This window comes from Canis aureus, chromosome 26 (genome assembly GCF_053574225.1).
Source record: "Canis aureus isolate CA01 chromosome 26, VMU_Caureus_v.1.0, whole genome shotgun sequence".
Classification (NCBI taxonomy): domain Eukaryota; kingdom Metazoa; phylum Chordata; class Mammalia; order Carnivora; family Canidae; genus Canis; species Canis aureus.
This window is the reverse complement of record NC_135636.1, coordinates 41,745,909-41,761,993: the sequence shown is the minus strand read 5'-3', so window position 1 is coordinate 41,761,993 and position 16,085 is coordinate 41,745,909. Positions and strand designations below refer to the sequence as shown.

Here is a 16,085-nt window from a genome sequence, read left to right as displayed (position 1 = left end):
TGAATGCTTTAACTACTTATGTACATTACTTAGGTATTTACTCCCTGTATTATAATTTTTGATCCATTTACAGGATTTTTAGTATGGTATTAATATACTTTAGATTTAGTTGGCAATTTAGGTACATCCAAAATCAAACTTCTCCTCCAGCTTTTTATTATGAAAAAATTGAGACCTACAAAAAAGTTAAAAGAATAATACAGTGTACACATTACCCTTCATCCAGGGTCAACAATTATTACCATTTTTCTTTATTTTAACTCTAGCTTTTTTCTTTTTTTTCCCCCTGGCCATGTGAAATTAAACTTTAGATACTCCAAGATACCTCTAAATGCATCTCTTAAAAATGACAAGGATAGGGATCCCTGGGTGGCGCAGTGGCTTAGTGCCTGCCTTTGGCCCAGGGCGCGATCCTGGAGACCCGGGATCAAATCCCGCGTCGGGCTCCCAGTGCATGGAGCCTGCTTCTCCCTCTGCCTATGTCTCTGCACCTCTCTCTCTCTCTGTGTGTGACTATCATAAATAAATAAAAAATTAAAAAAAAATGACAAGGATAGGGGTGCCTGACTCGCTCAGTCAGTGGAACATGCAACTGTTTATCTCGAGGTTGTAAGTTCAAGCCCCACTTTGGTCTCAGTCTGGCCGCCTTCCCTCCCCTGCCCCTATTGCTCATTATAGCAACTTTTCAAAGAGTCCAGGCCAGTTGTTTGTAGAACGTTCTACATTCTGGAATTGCTTGGTGTTCAATTTGATGTGTTTTTTCATCCTCTGAATTTTTATAAACAGTTCTGGAATACAATTGTGAAAGCTTGATTAGATTTAGGTTACAGGGGCAGCCTGGGTGGCTCAGCGGTTTAAGCGCCTGCCTTTGGCTCAGGGCGTGATCCTGGAGACCCAGGATCGAGTCCCACATCAGGCTCCCTGCATGGAGCCTGCTTCTCCCTCTGCCTGTGTCTCTGCCTCTCTCTCTCTCTATCATGAATAAATAAATAAAAATCTTAAAAAAAAAAAAGATTTAGGTTACAAGTTTCTGGCAAGAATATTCTGAAGGTAATGAATGTTAGCTTGTTCCATTGTTAGGGATGCCCAGCCTGATCCCTTGGTCAAGAGGTGCCTGTCTGAACTCTACATTGTAAATGTACATTTTCCCCTTTGCAATCAAATAATCTGTCGGAAGGATTTTTTTTTTTAATGTTCCAGAGTAGTCTTACAAGTTTTGTTTTGTTTTGTTTTGTTTTGTTTTAGATTTTATGTATTTATTCATGAGAGACACAAACACACACACGCACAGAGAAAGAGAGAGAGAGAGCTGAAGGCGGCGCTAAACCGCTGAGCCACCCGGGCTGCCCTAGTCTTACAAGTTTTGAGCACACATTACACTTTCCAGCATTCTCTTGGTTGGCCCTTCTGTTTCGGTGGACTTGATGGGTCTTGCAGTGCTAAACCATGTGAATGTCATTTAGCTAAAAAAAAGCAATGCTAATGTCTGATCATTGTGGATCAAGTGAAAGACAAAGCAATACAATAGATGAGAGAAAATGAGTCCAGTGTTTTGCATGGCTCATAGGATCCCTTTCTAGGACTATAGTTTCAAGTCTGCTCAAGACAAACCATCTGGTCTGGACAAACAATCTGGTCTGGACAAAGGGTTCATACCTATAGGGTGTCAAGGGAAGATCTTTCTTTGCTGTTTATGCCTGGAGTCAAGACATTTTCAAGTTCTTTCTCCGATAGTTTTTGCTTTTCTCTTTTTAAAAGATTTTATTTATTTATTCGAGAGAGAGACAGAGAGGCAGACACACAGGCTTATGCAGGGAGCCTGACGTGGGACTCATCCCGGGTCTCCAGGATCAGGCCCTGGGCTGAAGGCGGTGCTAAACTAAGGAGCCACCTGGGCTGCCCAGTTTTTGCCTTTCTATAGAAATGGAAATGATGGCTCTGGTTTCATGTGTCTGACAGTGTGAGTGTTAATGTCAGCTAGAATGATGCCTTTTGGAAACACTTAAATTCCTAAAGAGTAGATAACCCTATTAGTCTGTTATAGTCTTCCAGGCTAACAGTAATATGATTACAATATATTATCCCCATAGGACATGGAGAATAATCTCCTTTCCAAAAGAGGATCAGGAGGGAGGCCAAAAGAACAGTCTGTGGAAGAATACTTTGGGATTGTAGGCTGGGTAGAGGAAGCTTGCTTGGTGAAGTTATAACTAGAAGGATCAGAAGTTTTAGGATAATTACAAATCATTTGGGTATATGTGAAGTTGGGATAATGGTTTAGTATTGGGGAAATTGTTGGGTCAGGAGCAATGAAGAGTGGGGAGCTAATAAGGCAGAAGCTAACAAGGCAAAGGCTTGGCTGTGTTTTTGTACCCTTGGACACCCCCCACGACCCATTAAAATGTATGATTTTTTTTTTTTTTTTTTAATGTAAAGAAAGGGGCACCTGGATGGTTTAGTCGGTTAAGCATCCGACTCTTGGTTTGGGTTCAGGTTATGATCTGAGTCATGAGATCGAGCCCTGCACTGGGCTCTGCACTGGGTATGGAGCCTGCTTAAGATTCTCTTCCCTCTACCCCTTACCCATTGTGCACATGCATGTGTGCTCTCTCAAATAACTAAATCTTTTAAAAAAATGAAAAGAAAGAGAAAGACCACGTTCGTAGATATTCAGTGGGTGCTAATGTGCAAAAGGCACTCTCAGTAATTCTGGAAACTTTGAAATTTGGGGTCAATTCTAACAGATTTGGTTACTGTAAGAACTTTCACTGTTGGAACAGAGAACTTCTTTATATAAGGATTTTTCTGATGGCCATGGAAATGCTGCATTGTAACATAGAAAAGAAAGTGCAGATGACCCCATAATCCTAAGCAGAGATGGCACTGAATATTTGATGTACAAATTTTAAAAATCGTTTTATGCATATATTTTCCTGTCTTTTTCTTTATTTTATTTTTTTTTAAGATTATTTATTTATTTATTCATGAGAGAAACAGAGAGAGAGGCAGAGACATAGGCAGAGGGAGAAGCAGGCTCCCTGTGGGGGGAGCCGAGTGCTGGACTCAATCCCAGGATCCCAGGATCATGACCTGAGCCAAAGGCAAATGCTCAACCACTGAGCTACCCAGGCGCCCCCTGTCTTTTTCCTTTAATACGAATGTGGTATACTATATGCATTGTTCTAAGTATGATTTTGTTTTTAGATGAAATAATGATTGCTTAGTTTTCCATGGCATGACTTTGCCATAATTTTTTGTCCCTGGTCTTTTTTGTTGCACATTTAGGTAGGTTTTGGTTTTGGTTTTATTAATAGCACCAAGATAAACATCCTTGAACACACTTACTTATCCAATTATTTCTTTATGACGAATACCTGGAAGTGGCAACTGTTGGGTTGGAGTGAGAACATTTCATTTAAATATATATAGATTTAGAGGTTGCCCTCTAAGGGTTATCCCAGTTTATGTTCCTTTCAACAGGCCTAAGATACCTATTTCCCTGCATCCTCACCAACATTCATTATTATCAGTTCATTTTTATTTTTTATTAAGTAGGCTCCATGCCCAGTTTGGAGCCCAGCTCAGGGCTTGAACTCAATGATCCTGAGATCAAGACCTGAGCTAAGATGAAGAGTCAGAAGCCTAACTGACTGAACCACCCAGATGCTCCCATTATTATCAGTCTTTTGAAAATGCAAGCAACTTCTAGCTTTATCCTAAAATCTTATGTTTCATATTTGCAAAAAATAGGAAAAACTTAGTTGTAGGCAGATAGTATTTCAGAGGTAAAGAGATTCAACTCCTTGCTATAGAATTGCATTCTTTTAAATCATCACTAAAATGTAATTTTTCAGCAGGATGAGAGAGGAAGTCAGAAAATCAGGAGCCCTTTTATGACCCTTGTTTGTTGTAAGGAACTCCAGTATTATGTCCTGACTGGCATGTATGGAGAAGGAAGTGGCTCTGGGAATGTGCTTTCCCATCCATTTAGGGGCCCTCCAGCTTTATCATGAAGGGAGCTGAAGCACCATTGTTCTAGAAATGAAGGCCAACAGTGTAAGGCAGTCAAACCCTAACCAGCTATAGACAGGGAGAGGAAGGAAGGCAAACAAATGGAAATCTGTCCATTTGTGAAAAAAGGAGAAAACACTTAAAATTGTGAGATTTTGAATGTGAGGAGGCTTTGCAGTTCAGTGACCTTCAAGGTCCAAAGGGAAGTGAGAAGAATCAGAATTTTTCAATATGATATCACCTTATATTTTGAATGCTTGTGATGTAATTTTATCTATGGACCTCCTGTGTATCCATGATGGGATCAAGGCTTGTTTGGACAGATTGAGAAAAGCAACCACAGAGCCAACCAGGGACAGGACTCAAACCAGTGTTGCTGGCCTCTCCAGTCAGAGTTTCCCCTCTACCTTCTTCCTTAGAAGGAAGATTTTCACGATTGCTTTCTTACTTTTCCAATCATATTTGTCATGTGTGCAGTAGATGTATGCTTCACTCCCAAAGACCGAAAACTAGAACCCCTTGTCAATATGTAGATTCTTGGTTTCTGTAGACATTTCTGATTTTGAGAAGCTCTTCTGGGCCTCAAGGTAGGGAGAACTTGACAAGTGGCCTTTTTTTTTTTTTTTTTAATTTTATTTACTTATGATAGTCATACAGAGAGAGAGAGAGGCAGAGACATAGGCAGAGGGAGAAGCAGGCTCCATGCACCGGGAGCCCGATGTGGGATTTGATCCCGGGTCTCTAGGATCGCACCCTGGGCCAAAGGCAGGTGCCAAACTGCTGCACCACCCAGGGATCCCTTTTTTTTTTTTTTTTTTTAAGATTTTATTTATTTATTCATGAGAGACACAGAGAGGTAGAGACACAGGCAGAGGGAGAAACAGGCTCCCCACAGAGAGCTCAATGAAGGACTCAATCCCGGATCCCAGGATCATGACCTGAGCCGAAGGCAGGCGCCCAACCACTGAGCCACCCAGACGTCCCAACGAGTGGCCGTTATTGACAACCTTTCTAGAATAGAATGTTGATGTGGAGAGAATTCAAGTATGACAGCTGCATACTTTATGAACCTGCTCCCGCCCCCCCGCCCAGCCTGACAAAGAATGAAATTGTGAATGTTTTGTTTATTAATGTCTATTGTCAGATAAATTATCCAATCTTGCTAGAGGAGTCTTTTTTTTTGTATAATTAAATCTATATAGATATAGATATCTATATAGATATATATAGAACTGTTGTAGAGAAAAGCTGTGGAGACAGAAGAAAGTAAAAGTCAATTCACATACTACTAACACCTAAGCACATGAGTAACCTTGCTTCCAGCCTCATGCATATGCTTATTATTTAGCACTAATTACCATAATGTAACAGAATTCTTTTCATGTTAAGTGTGGTAGTCTGTGCTAGGTGTTGTACATTTGTTGTGTTTATAAAGTTTCATAGCTTTTTAAAGCTATATAAGATCCTGTCAAGTGTATGAATCACAGTTAAATTCTCCATTATTTTACTGTTGCTTTTGAGTTGTTTTCCAAATTTTTGCCTTTAGAAATAATTTAATAAGACTTTGTGCAAAGAATGTCCTCATATTTGGAATAGTTTACTGAAATTGTGAGATCAGAGGATATGAGCATTTTTATGGCTCTTTGTTGAACTTGCAAATAGTTTTTCCAAAAGGTTATACCAATTTGCACTTACACCAGCGAAGTTAGTTAAGTGTAGTAAGTTTCACTCTGCCCTTTTCTGGCTGAATCTTTGTGGTGTGGTTGCAGAAAAGCCGGTATATATCTGGCTTTAGAAAACAGGTCACCTCCACCAAATGGCCATAACAGCGTGCTGTGTGCTGGGCTGTAATTCATTAATTTAATAGCCAAGTGTCTATTTATCAGACATTATAGATTGAAGAAAAAAAAAAAGACAGTCTGTACTCATAAGATGCATTCAGCCTGCTGGAAGAGCCCTGCTCAGATGTATGGGGTCATGGATAAGAGTTTATGTATTAATTAGAAAAGAGCCAAGACCATTCTAATCCGGGGGTGGGTGGGTGGGATGATATCGGGAAAAGCTGTGAAAGGGGCCATGAAAGCTTTAGTATGAGCAAGTATCACCAGAGCACATTCAGACGGAAGAGTAGTCCTGCCTGGCCATGAGGTGAGGCCCGAGAGGTGGGCAGAACCTTTGCCTGGAGTCAGCTGCCATGTTGCCCTATTGGTCCCTCTCTACCGCTTTACCCCCAGGGCAGGGCCAGGGTGGCTGCAGTGCCAGAAGGGTAATGTATAGTTTTCTCTGACCCAGGATTTCATGCAGGTTACACAGTGCAGGACTGGGGCCTCTGTGTCGGCTGAGCCCCTCCTGTGGGTATGTACTTGCAGAGGTTGGTAATCATGCTGTTAAGAATCTGGGGGAGGGCAGCCCGGGTGGCTCAGCAGTTTAGCGCTGCCTTCAGCCCAGGGCATGATCCTGGAGACCCAGGATCGAGTCCCACGTCAGGCTCCCTGCATGGAGCCTGCTTCTCCCTCTGCCTGTCTCTGCCTCTCTCTCTCTGTGTCTCTCATGAATAAATAAATAAAATCTTAAAAAAAAAAATCTGGGGGAAGAAGACAAAGCTGAAGCTGAAGTGATTGCCTTAGGCTACTCGGCTAGTTAATATCTGTTTAGGCAGAATTTTCATTTCTAATCTCATGTACAGTTTAATAATTTAACAGACAATAGACTAACAGGTCAGTGGAAATGTTTACAGAGTTTTTCATAGTTGTTAATTTTTACCACTTGGGTTTTTTTTTTTTTTTTTTTCAATAGCTGGGAATAATAACTAGGGAGGGTGGAAAACAGAACTGTGATTGACTTGGTGGTTTTTCTGCCTCAGATGGGAAGAACTAGGAAAGCAAAAGACTTGTTGAGTGAAATTTTCCCCCAAATGATTTTGAGGGTTCTTCGCTCTCTTAATGTCTTCCCCCAAAACACAGTTTTCTTTAAATACTTTACTGTTTGAAAATTGCCACACAGTTGCTCCTGAACATTAATATAGATATGCCAAAGGCTGTAAATTTTTTGTCAAAAAAATTCCTTGATTTTCTTTTTTTTCTTTTTTTTTTTTTTAAAGATTTATTTATTCATTCATGAGAGACACAGAGAGAGGGAGAGGCAGAGACACAGGCAGAGGGAGAAGCAGGCTCCATGCAGGGAGCCCTATGGGGGACTCCATCCCAGGACTCCAGGATTATACCCTGGGCCGAAGGCAGGCGATAAACCACTGAGCCACCCAGGGATCTCTTAATTAAGCAGGCTCCACGCTCAGTGTGGAGGCCCATGCCAGGCTCTATCTCACAACCCCAAGATTATGACCTGAGCTGAAATCAAGAGTTGGAGGCTTAACCATTGGAGTCACCCAGGTGCCCTGAAAAAATGCCTTGCATCTTAAAAAAAAAAAAGACAAAACAAAGCACGTTTATTTTCTTTCTTAAATATGTATCACTGTGCACTTGCAAACATGGATCTTAATATCTCTCAGTGTAGAGTATAAGCCGCCAATATTTTAAGTAGATCTGAAATGCAAAAAATTCAGGATTCATAGTACAGCCTCAGACTTACTACATTTTTATAAAACTTAATAAAATGTTAGGGGTGCACTATACCATATATGATAAGCATTGGCACCCACTATGGAAGTGTGATATTGGGAGCCAGTCAAGTATAAGATATTGACACTGAGGATCCAAATAAAAGGAATCAGTAAGCAAAGTATGGGAACAATAGCTGTGCAGTCAAGGGACTTCTAGACATTTGAGAATCTGAGAAGTTGATAGAACATAGTATTTTTTTAAAAAACTTGGACTCTGGAGACAGATCTTGGCTATACACAGGTTCCTTTTCCAGGCCTGAGTCCCCCCATCTATAAAATGAGGGTGTGAAAAAAAATTAAAATAAATAAATAATTTAAAAATGAGGGTGCAGTTACCTACCTGGATTTAGTGTGAGGAGGAAATGAAGTGACACAGGTATTTGAGAAAGTGCTGACACACAGGTGCTCGGGAAGTGTATTACTTCTCCCAGGGAGCCATCTCTTTATAAGCAGAATAAGTGACTGCATTTTTTACAGAGCACCTCTGTGCAGAGCAGTGAACACTGTTAATCTCTGTTTTTGCTGGTAGAAATGAGTTGTTTTTCAGGCTCTGGTTTTTCTCGGAAAATATTGGTCAAAAATGGTAGTGCAGGTTTTGCAGATACTCTGGCACGGCAAAACTCAAGTCCAAAACGCCTATGTCTGTTCTTTGTTTCTTTCCCCTTAATTTGTATCCTTTCTTGTCTGTGGGGGAAGGGAGAGGAAGTGAGCAGCCTTCCTGTTCTCTAGTTATTCCTTTTCTGCTTCTCTTCTCTTTACATTCTCTCTCTCTCCCCATCCTTTATTTTATTTTGAGAGCGTGGACATGGCATACAACCCTAGCTCATGGATATGTTGCAGTGTTTTCCTGGAATGTACTTGACAACTGTTATAGATCACACCTTGCCTGGTCTGTAGGGGTGGGCAGAACAGAGAAGCCTGGTGTGAGCTCATCCAGGGGAAGGACAGGGCGGTTGGCAGCCCACTCAAATGTGAAGCAGCACCTTTGCTGCCTGTCAAAAGCCCTCCCTCCACCCCAGCTCTCCCACTGTAGTTGGTATGAATGGTCCCTGGCTTTCAATCTTGACATCTTTACTCCATCTGCTGGCTCCAAATTTGGCAGACAGGATATTCCTCCTGCTGCTTCACGTAGATCGAAAATAGGGCTTTTGGTAAGATTCGGACACCCAGCTTTTAGTAACCAAGTGGGATTCTACACACACACACACAGCCTCAGTTCATCCAAAGAACTTTCTTCCTTTGCTTAAGGAACTTAGGTCTAGATACTAAAAATATCAGCTGAATATCTGAAGCCATGAAAGTGCGTAGGGGTGAATTTACTTGTTTTGATTGATACCTGCTAGTTGGCCCACCTGAAATCTGATCCTAGACTATTTCTTCAATGTCAAGCCCCTAAATATAGCACACAAAGCCCTTTGTAATCTTGGCACCCTTTGTTTTTCTAACCTCATCTCACATTTTCGCTATACATACCCTCAGTCCAGCGTACTGAACTGCTTTTCAGTCCTCAAGTGCGCTTTCTCCCTTGATGCCCGTTCATCCTCATGGGTGCTGTTCCCCAGCCTGTTCTGCACTCTTCTTTTAAGACCTACTCTAGACTCTTCTTCTTCTTGAGAGTGTTTTTCCAACCTTGCCCTCACAGTATGATATAGTAGCCACTCTCCTGTCCCTTGGAAACATGACTAGTTGTTGGTTTCCTTGTCTGGGTCCTGCACTGCAGATAATCACAAGGACTGTATCTTATTTATAGTTAACTTTTTATCCACAGAGCAGAGGGCAGTTCTTGGCACATAACAGATGTATAATGAGTGTTTTACCTGGTTTGCCTTTTGTATGCTTCTTTTTATAAAAATGTGTGAGTGTATAAAATTTCACCTTGTTGCTGAAACAGCACACATGTGTGTGCACACTATTAGCGCTCTTTGCTTTTTTTCATTTAAAAAGATAACCTTGGAATTTGGTTCGCAGATTTTCTTCATTCTTTTTGGGGTTTTTTGGAGGGGGTAAATTTTATGGAAATATAACATACTTACTAAAATGTTCACAAATAAGTGAACAGCTTGATGAATTCTTATGAAATGAACATGCTTGTGTAACCAGTGCCCAGGTCAAGAAATAAAAAAAAAAATGCCAAAGCCCTCTTTCTCCACTGCCCTCTCCGGAGATACCTATTCTCCTGACTTCTTACACTGTAGACTAGTTGTTTAGACTTTATGTAAATGGAATAATACCATGTGTTTTTTGATGTCTTTGTTCTATAGGATGTATGAGAGATCAGTGTGGTTGCATACAGACTGTTCATTCTGGTCGCTATATAGTATTCCAAGATTCAGATAAGCTACACTTTCTTTTTTTTTTTTTAATTTTTATTTATTTATGATAGTCACACACACAGAGAGAGAGAGAGGCAGAGACACAGGCAGAGGGAGAAGCAGGATCCATGCACCGGGAGCCTGATGTGGGATTCGATCCCGGGTCTCCAGGATCACGCCCTGGGCCAAAGGCAGGCGCTAAACCGCTGCGCCACCCAGGGATCCCAAGCTACACGTTTTTAATTTGTTCTACTGTAGATGGACTTGTAGGTTCTTTCCAGTTTGGAGCTATTTTTAATGGTTCCTCACTCTTTATGGCCTCATAGTGCTTTATCATATGAATGTACAGTAATTTTTTCAACCAGTCTTTTCTGGATGAACATTTAGGTTTTTCCCAGTGTTTTTTTTTATTATTATTATAAATAATGTACAAAGTTTTGTTGTGTTTTTTTAAAGATTTATTTGTTTATTTTTGAGAGAGTGTGTGTGCATGCAAGTGGGGAGAGGGGCAGGGGGAGAATCTTCAAGCAGACTCCCTGCTGAACAAGAAGCCCCATGGAGGGCTTGATCTCTACCTATGAGATCATAATTTGAGCTGAAACCAAGAGTCGGACGCTTAACTGACAGAGCCACTCAGGTGTCCCTGTCGTATAAGGTTTTGAATAAACTTGTGCATTATATTAAGGAACATGAAAAAAAACTTTGTGAGGAGGGAGAGTACCAGAGAACACATTTGGGGGGAAAATTAATCTATGTAGTGGGTATGCTGAATTAATAAAAAGGAATTGCTTAACTTTTCTTAGGAATAGGTTGGGGAACAACATTTTGGATTTCTCCCATAAAGGAGAAGGAGCTAATATAAGAGAAGGACTTGGAATCCCAAACCTATGTCTTCTTGGGCACAGCTTAGTTCAGAAGACTCAATTGTTTAGTGTCCTAACTCACTTATTCACATATTGGTTGTACATCTTCTATGTTCCAGACACACTGTTCTAGCCACCAGGGGCATAGCTCCTTGCACTCATGGAACTCACATTCTAGTGAGGAAATAACAGTAGAATGGCAAATAATAAGAAAATGTGTAGTATGTCAAGTGGGAAAATAAAGAAGGGACGTTAGATTGGGCTGTGTATGTGTGTACATGCATGTGTGCATGTTGGGGTGTTTGTGTATTTGAGGGTAAGACACAGATCTTTAAGAGTGGTCAGGAAAAGAATGACTTTCTTTTTCTGCTTTTAGCGTACCAAGCCAGATGTAACAAACATTAAGAATACACATTTTTAGGTTAAAAAATTATGAAATCTTTAAGTATAGAGAATCTTGTAATTTTGTCTTTTCCTCAAATTATTTTGCCCTTAATCTGGAATGTTAGGTCCCATTATCTTGCGAGGAATTTTATAAGTCAGAGTCTTTTATTACTATGTGTGTTCAAGTGAAAATCATTTACCTGATTCATATGGATATGGAGGCTGACCGGAATTCTAATGGAAAGTAGAGTATGTCTTCCGGTTAGGAGACCCAGTGCTTTGCTCCCAGAAACGCTCCAGTTAATGCCATGGCCCAAGGCTGCTTACATTGGCACCTGGATGGAAATTTCCAATTATGTAAACCTGAATGGAGCTTATTTTTCTCCACTGCATTATGGTCATGAGAGGTCCCTCAACCTAGATACTGGGGCTGGATAGTAATTACGGTTTCTTGTGGAAGTGTAAGAAAGTAATTAGTAAGCCTGAATTTGTAGTAAATGTTATTTTAGCATTTATCACCCTGCTTTATAATTTCATATTTGTGTCTGTACCTTATTCTGTGTTGTCTTACTTATCCTTGGCCCCCTGTGGCCAGTACTGCCTGTAAAAAGTACCCAGGAAAACAGGTGCTCGGTAGATACTTGTTGACACAATGAAGGACTTAACAAGTGTGTGCCAATTTAAATTAGGGTGTTTTTTTTTTTCAGCTGTGATTCAGCTACCAATGATAGAGACCATATTATTGGAAAGTACTGTTTTCCCAAAAACTTCAAAATGATGTCACCTCTGTTTTTTTTTTTTTTTTTTTTTTTTTTTTACTTCACTGACCATGTGACCTTGGGTAAATGACTTATGGAGGACTTGGCTTCCTTATCTAAAATAAAAAATCAAGATGATATCTACCTTACAAAGATGTGAATTTTAAATGAGATAATTTAGATCAAAAGCAATGTGTGTGCATATGAACTTCCTAGCTTAGGCCGGATCCACATGCCAATTTAGTAACAGGACTTTTAATGGGGACATTTGTAAGGTCCTGCGGTTTGATCTGTATAACCAAGTGCCTGAGCACAAAAGACGAAAGAGGCAGCTTTAGCAGCCCATATTTAGAAAGAATGGAGGATTTTTGCCTCCAGCAAGCTTAATATGATTCGGTGTGACTGCTGTTTATCCATGACATTCAGCAATTATCAGTTGATTACCCACAAATAATGGCAACTTCTAAATTCTGTTAATAGAAATGTCTAAAACAGAATTTCCCAAAGTCCTGCAGGGAATCACTTGATGTTGCTTAGTTAATCATCTGGAGGAAGTAGGGCTGGTTTGGGACATGGCTGCTTTTAGATAGTTGAACATCTCTGGTGTAGAATTTCTTTAGCCTTGTATTATCCTGCATTGTGAATCACCAAGAGGAGGTCTAGTGGACCACTCTGTAACAGATGGAAGAGGGTTGCTGGTGGTCCTGCTTGTTTCTGGGCGCATCAGCCTGCACCTGGACTGCTCTGTGAGCATGGCACCACTTCTTGTCAAGTGAAGACTGCTGGGCCAGTATCTCCAGGCCAGCAGCCAGGATGTGGAGGAGGGGCACACAAAGGACGAGGGGCTGCCTAGCCTTGGGAGGCGGGGCCGGGTTAGGTGGGTGGAGGGAAATTGAAAATGCTGTCTTGGGCTATCCCAGGCAGGAGAAAGGGATTTGACTGTTCTGTCAAGAGGTGGAATGAGAACCAGTGGGTAAAAGTGATTGGGAAACATTTTGGAACCAACCCAAAGTAGGGGGGGGGGGGGGGGGGCGGGTCCTGGAATTGTGCCCTGTGTTTGTCTTTGTGCTCAGTGGGGAATCTGCTTTTCCCACTCCTTCTGCCCCTCCCCCTGCTTGCTCGCTGGCTCTCTCAAATAAATGAATAAATCTTCAAAAAGTAGGGTAGGGGTGGAGAATTTAAAAGAGGAGCCAACAGCAGTGTCCTTTGCAGTGCAGAAGATAAAAGTATGAAGAAGACTGAAATTTAGAGGAAGGGAAGTGGTATATTTTTTGCAGTGCCCAGCTAACAGCCTTACATGAAATGGTTAGTATTTGTTTCGGGGATCCCTGGGTGGTTCAGAGGTTTAGCACCTGCCTTCAGCCCAGCGCGTGATCCTGGAGACCCGGGATCAAGTCCCACATCGGGCTCTCTGCATGGAGGCTGCTTCTCCCTCTGCCTGTGTCTCTGCCTCTCTCTGTCTCTCATGAATGAATGAATGAATGAATGAATAAATAAATAAATAAATAAATAAATAAATAAATAAATAAATAAATATTTCCATATTCTTTCTTTTAAAGCCCGATGTGGGACTCGATCCCGGGTCTCCAGGATCACGCGCTGGGCTGAAGGCAGGTGCTAAACCTCTGAACCACCCAGGCTGCCCTTGTTTTCATATTCTTGAAGACAGCTAGTTTAGTATTATGTTGGGGATAGAAGGAAGATTTCAGGGCAGTTATATGTAATATGTGTAATGTACTTACTTTGTAGCCCAAATGTTAAAAAAAAGAAAAAAAGAAAAAGAAAACATGAAACCACATTAGAAATTCGATACTGGATGGAGTTTAAATCTTCTGTTTAGGGATATTTCTAGACTGTCTTACCCCTGTGACCAGGCACTGTGCTATCTGCTGTAGATAAAAACTGAGATGTGACTCTTGCTTTTTACTGGCTTCACAGAATTTTTTTTTTTAAAGCATTTGGAGCTATCTTTTCCCGTAACTTTCCTGGCCATAGAGAATAAATACTCTTATCTGATCTCTACTCTGCCCCTGCCAGAAATTGACCTATGGTTGTCTTCCAGTTGCTGCAAGGCCTACTTTGAAACTACCTTGGTTCTGAGAGCATTATGAACATTGACTTGTCTTTTATTATTTTATGGCTCAGGATATACCTTAGAGATCATTGATATCCTTAGGTTTATGTCCCTGTTTAATGTGGGCCACCTGGGGTTTTCATGGAGCATTTTGCCAGTTGGTCTGTCCCCATCCCCACCCCTGTCACCAGTACAAGCACCAAACACAGTAGCTTGAAATAAAGTAAATTGACATCTAGGGTTCATCCATTTAGTCATTATTTACTGCGCATTGTGTACAGGACACTGTGATAATAATGATGAAGTGGTGTCAATAAAATATGTTTCGTGGAAGAGCCAGGACAGCCTGAGGCCATGTGTATCAAGTCTGGCAGAGTGGCCCAGGCTGTTGGTAGCATATCTGCCTGAGGCCTGGTTGGAGGGCAGCCAACCATCCAGATGATCTCCAGCGCACACCAGAGTTTGGATTTGTAAATGTGCCACCCCTGTAAGACACGCCCCCTTCTACAGTGGTGAAGAGAAAAGTGGGTGGATTAGAATGGCTGGTTAGGAAGCCGTCTTTTAAAACCTTACAGCTCCTTGAAAATGGATGGCATGGTGTTTGAGATTGGAAGGGGGAATACAGGAACTCTACTGAGTCATCTTTTTGACTCCCTCATTTCACATCTCAGAGACACTTCAGAAAAACTCAAGTGGAGATCCTTCCCTAGGGATGACAGTGATTGGACTGTTAAGCTGAATAATCATGTGTTTAAGAATGAATTTTTTGTTCTGTTTTGCTTTTATTGAAGTATAGTTGATGTATTTGTCTCAGGTGTGCAACGTAATAGTTCAGTATTTGTATATATTATAAAGGGAGTGTGTTTCAATTGACACTGGGACCAAACTGTCTGTTCTCTTCCCGTCGCTTTGGATTTTAGGGCCAAGACCAGATCTGGACCTAGATGTTTCTAGTAGGCAGAACAATCATTGCTTTCCTTTCTCTGAGGATAGCCAGTGAGCACTGGGGAAGTAAACTTAAAGTGAGATGAGATTGTTTTTAATACTTGTTTTAATCAATCCATAAAGGTTTTGTGATCATCACAGTGCTGGGATACAGACTGGATATTTGAAGACTTGGTGGAATGTAGCTTTTTTAATTTATGGGTTTTGTTTGGGTTTTTTTCCTAAAACTGCCGAATACTGACAGAAATTCCCCTTAGTCCTACTGAGCTACCCAGGAAATGTTGTTATCTTGGAAACATAGAGCCCAGTATGAAAAATAGAGGTAAGGCATTTTGGGACTTTAGAACTGAAATAAGTTTTTTGTTTTTTTTTTTAAAGAGAGAAACAAGGAAAGCCCAAATATGTTTGTTTTCTTGTTTTGTTTTAATGATTGCTTTTGAATTCATGTCTTTTTCCCCTTCCCTTCTGTCTTCTGCAGTGAACACCTACCTCTTCATGATGCAAGCTCAAGGCATTCTGATCCGGGACAACATGAGAACTATTGGCGCTCAGGTTTATGAGCAGGTGGTTCGCAGTGCTTATGCGAAGAGGAATAGCAGTGTGAATGACTCAGGTATATTGTTAGTAGAAAAGTGGCCTGATTAGAATGTCTCCTCCCCGGGCAGCCCGGGTGGCTCAGCGGTTTAGTACTACCTTTGGTCCAGGGCAGGATCCTGGAGACTGGGGATCGAGTCCCACGTCGCGCTCCCTGCATGGAGCCTGCTTCTCCCTCTGCCTGTGTCTCTGCCTCTCTCTCTCTCTCTCTCTGTATCTCTAATAAAAAAATTAAATCTTAAAAAAAAAAAAAAAGAATGTCTCCTCCCCACAAAGGTAAATTTGGTTCGGATAATTATTTTTGATGGGAAAAAATACATTATAAAAGAGAAGGTTTGGCCAGTCATATTACCTCATTACTAAAAAAGAGACTTGCAAAATGAATCCTTGTTCATGTTGCTGACAGTATAATAAGGGTAGCTGGATAGCTGCAGTTTCACTCCTAAGACTTTTCAGGGTAGAGGAGGCAAGGAGTATCTTTTAAGACCCCCCCCCCTTTTTTTTCAGTGGTCTAGCCTCCAAGAG

The 16,085-nt window shown here is 41.1% G+C and overlaps 1 protein-coding gene across 2 annotated transcripts in view; it reads left to right on the top strand.

The window, feature by feature from the left end:
• B4GALT5 (beta-1,4-galactosyltransferase 5) overlaps positions 1-16,085 on the top strand; it is a 74,920-nt gene that overhangs the window by 39,405 nt on the left and 19,430 nt on the right. For both annotated transcript variants that reach the window (XM_077873529.1, XM_077873530.1), the window contains exon 2: positions 15,445-15,579. In XM_077873529.1, coding sequence (XP_077729655.1) covers positions 15,445-15,579 — 135 coding nt within the window. The remainder of the gene's footprint in view (positions 1-15,444; positions 15,580-16,085) is intronic.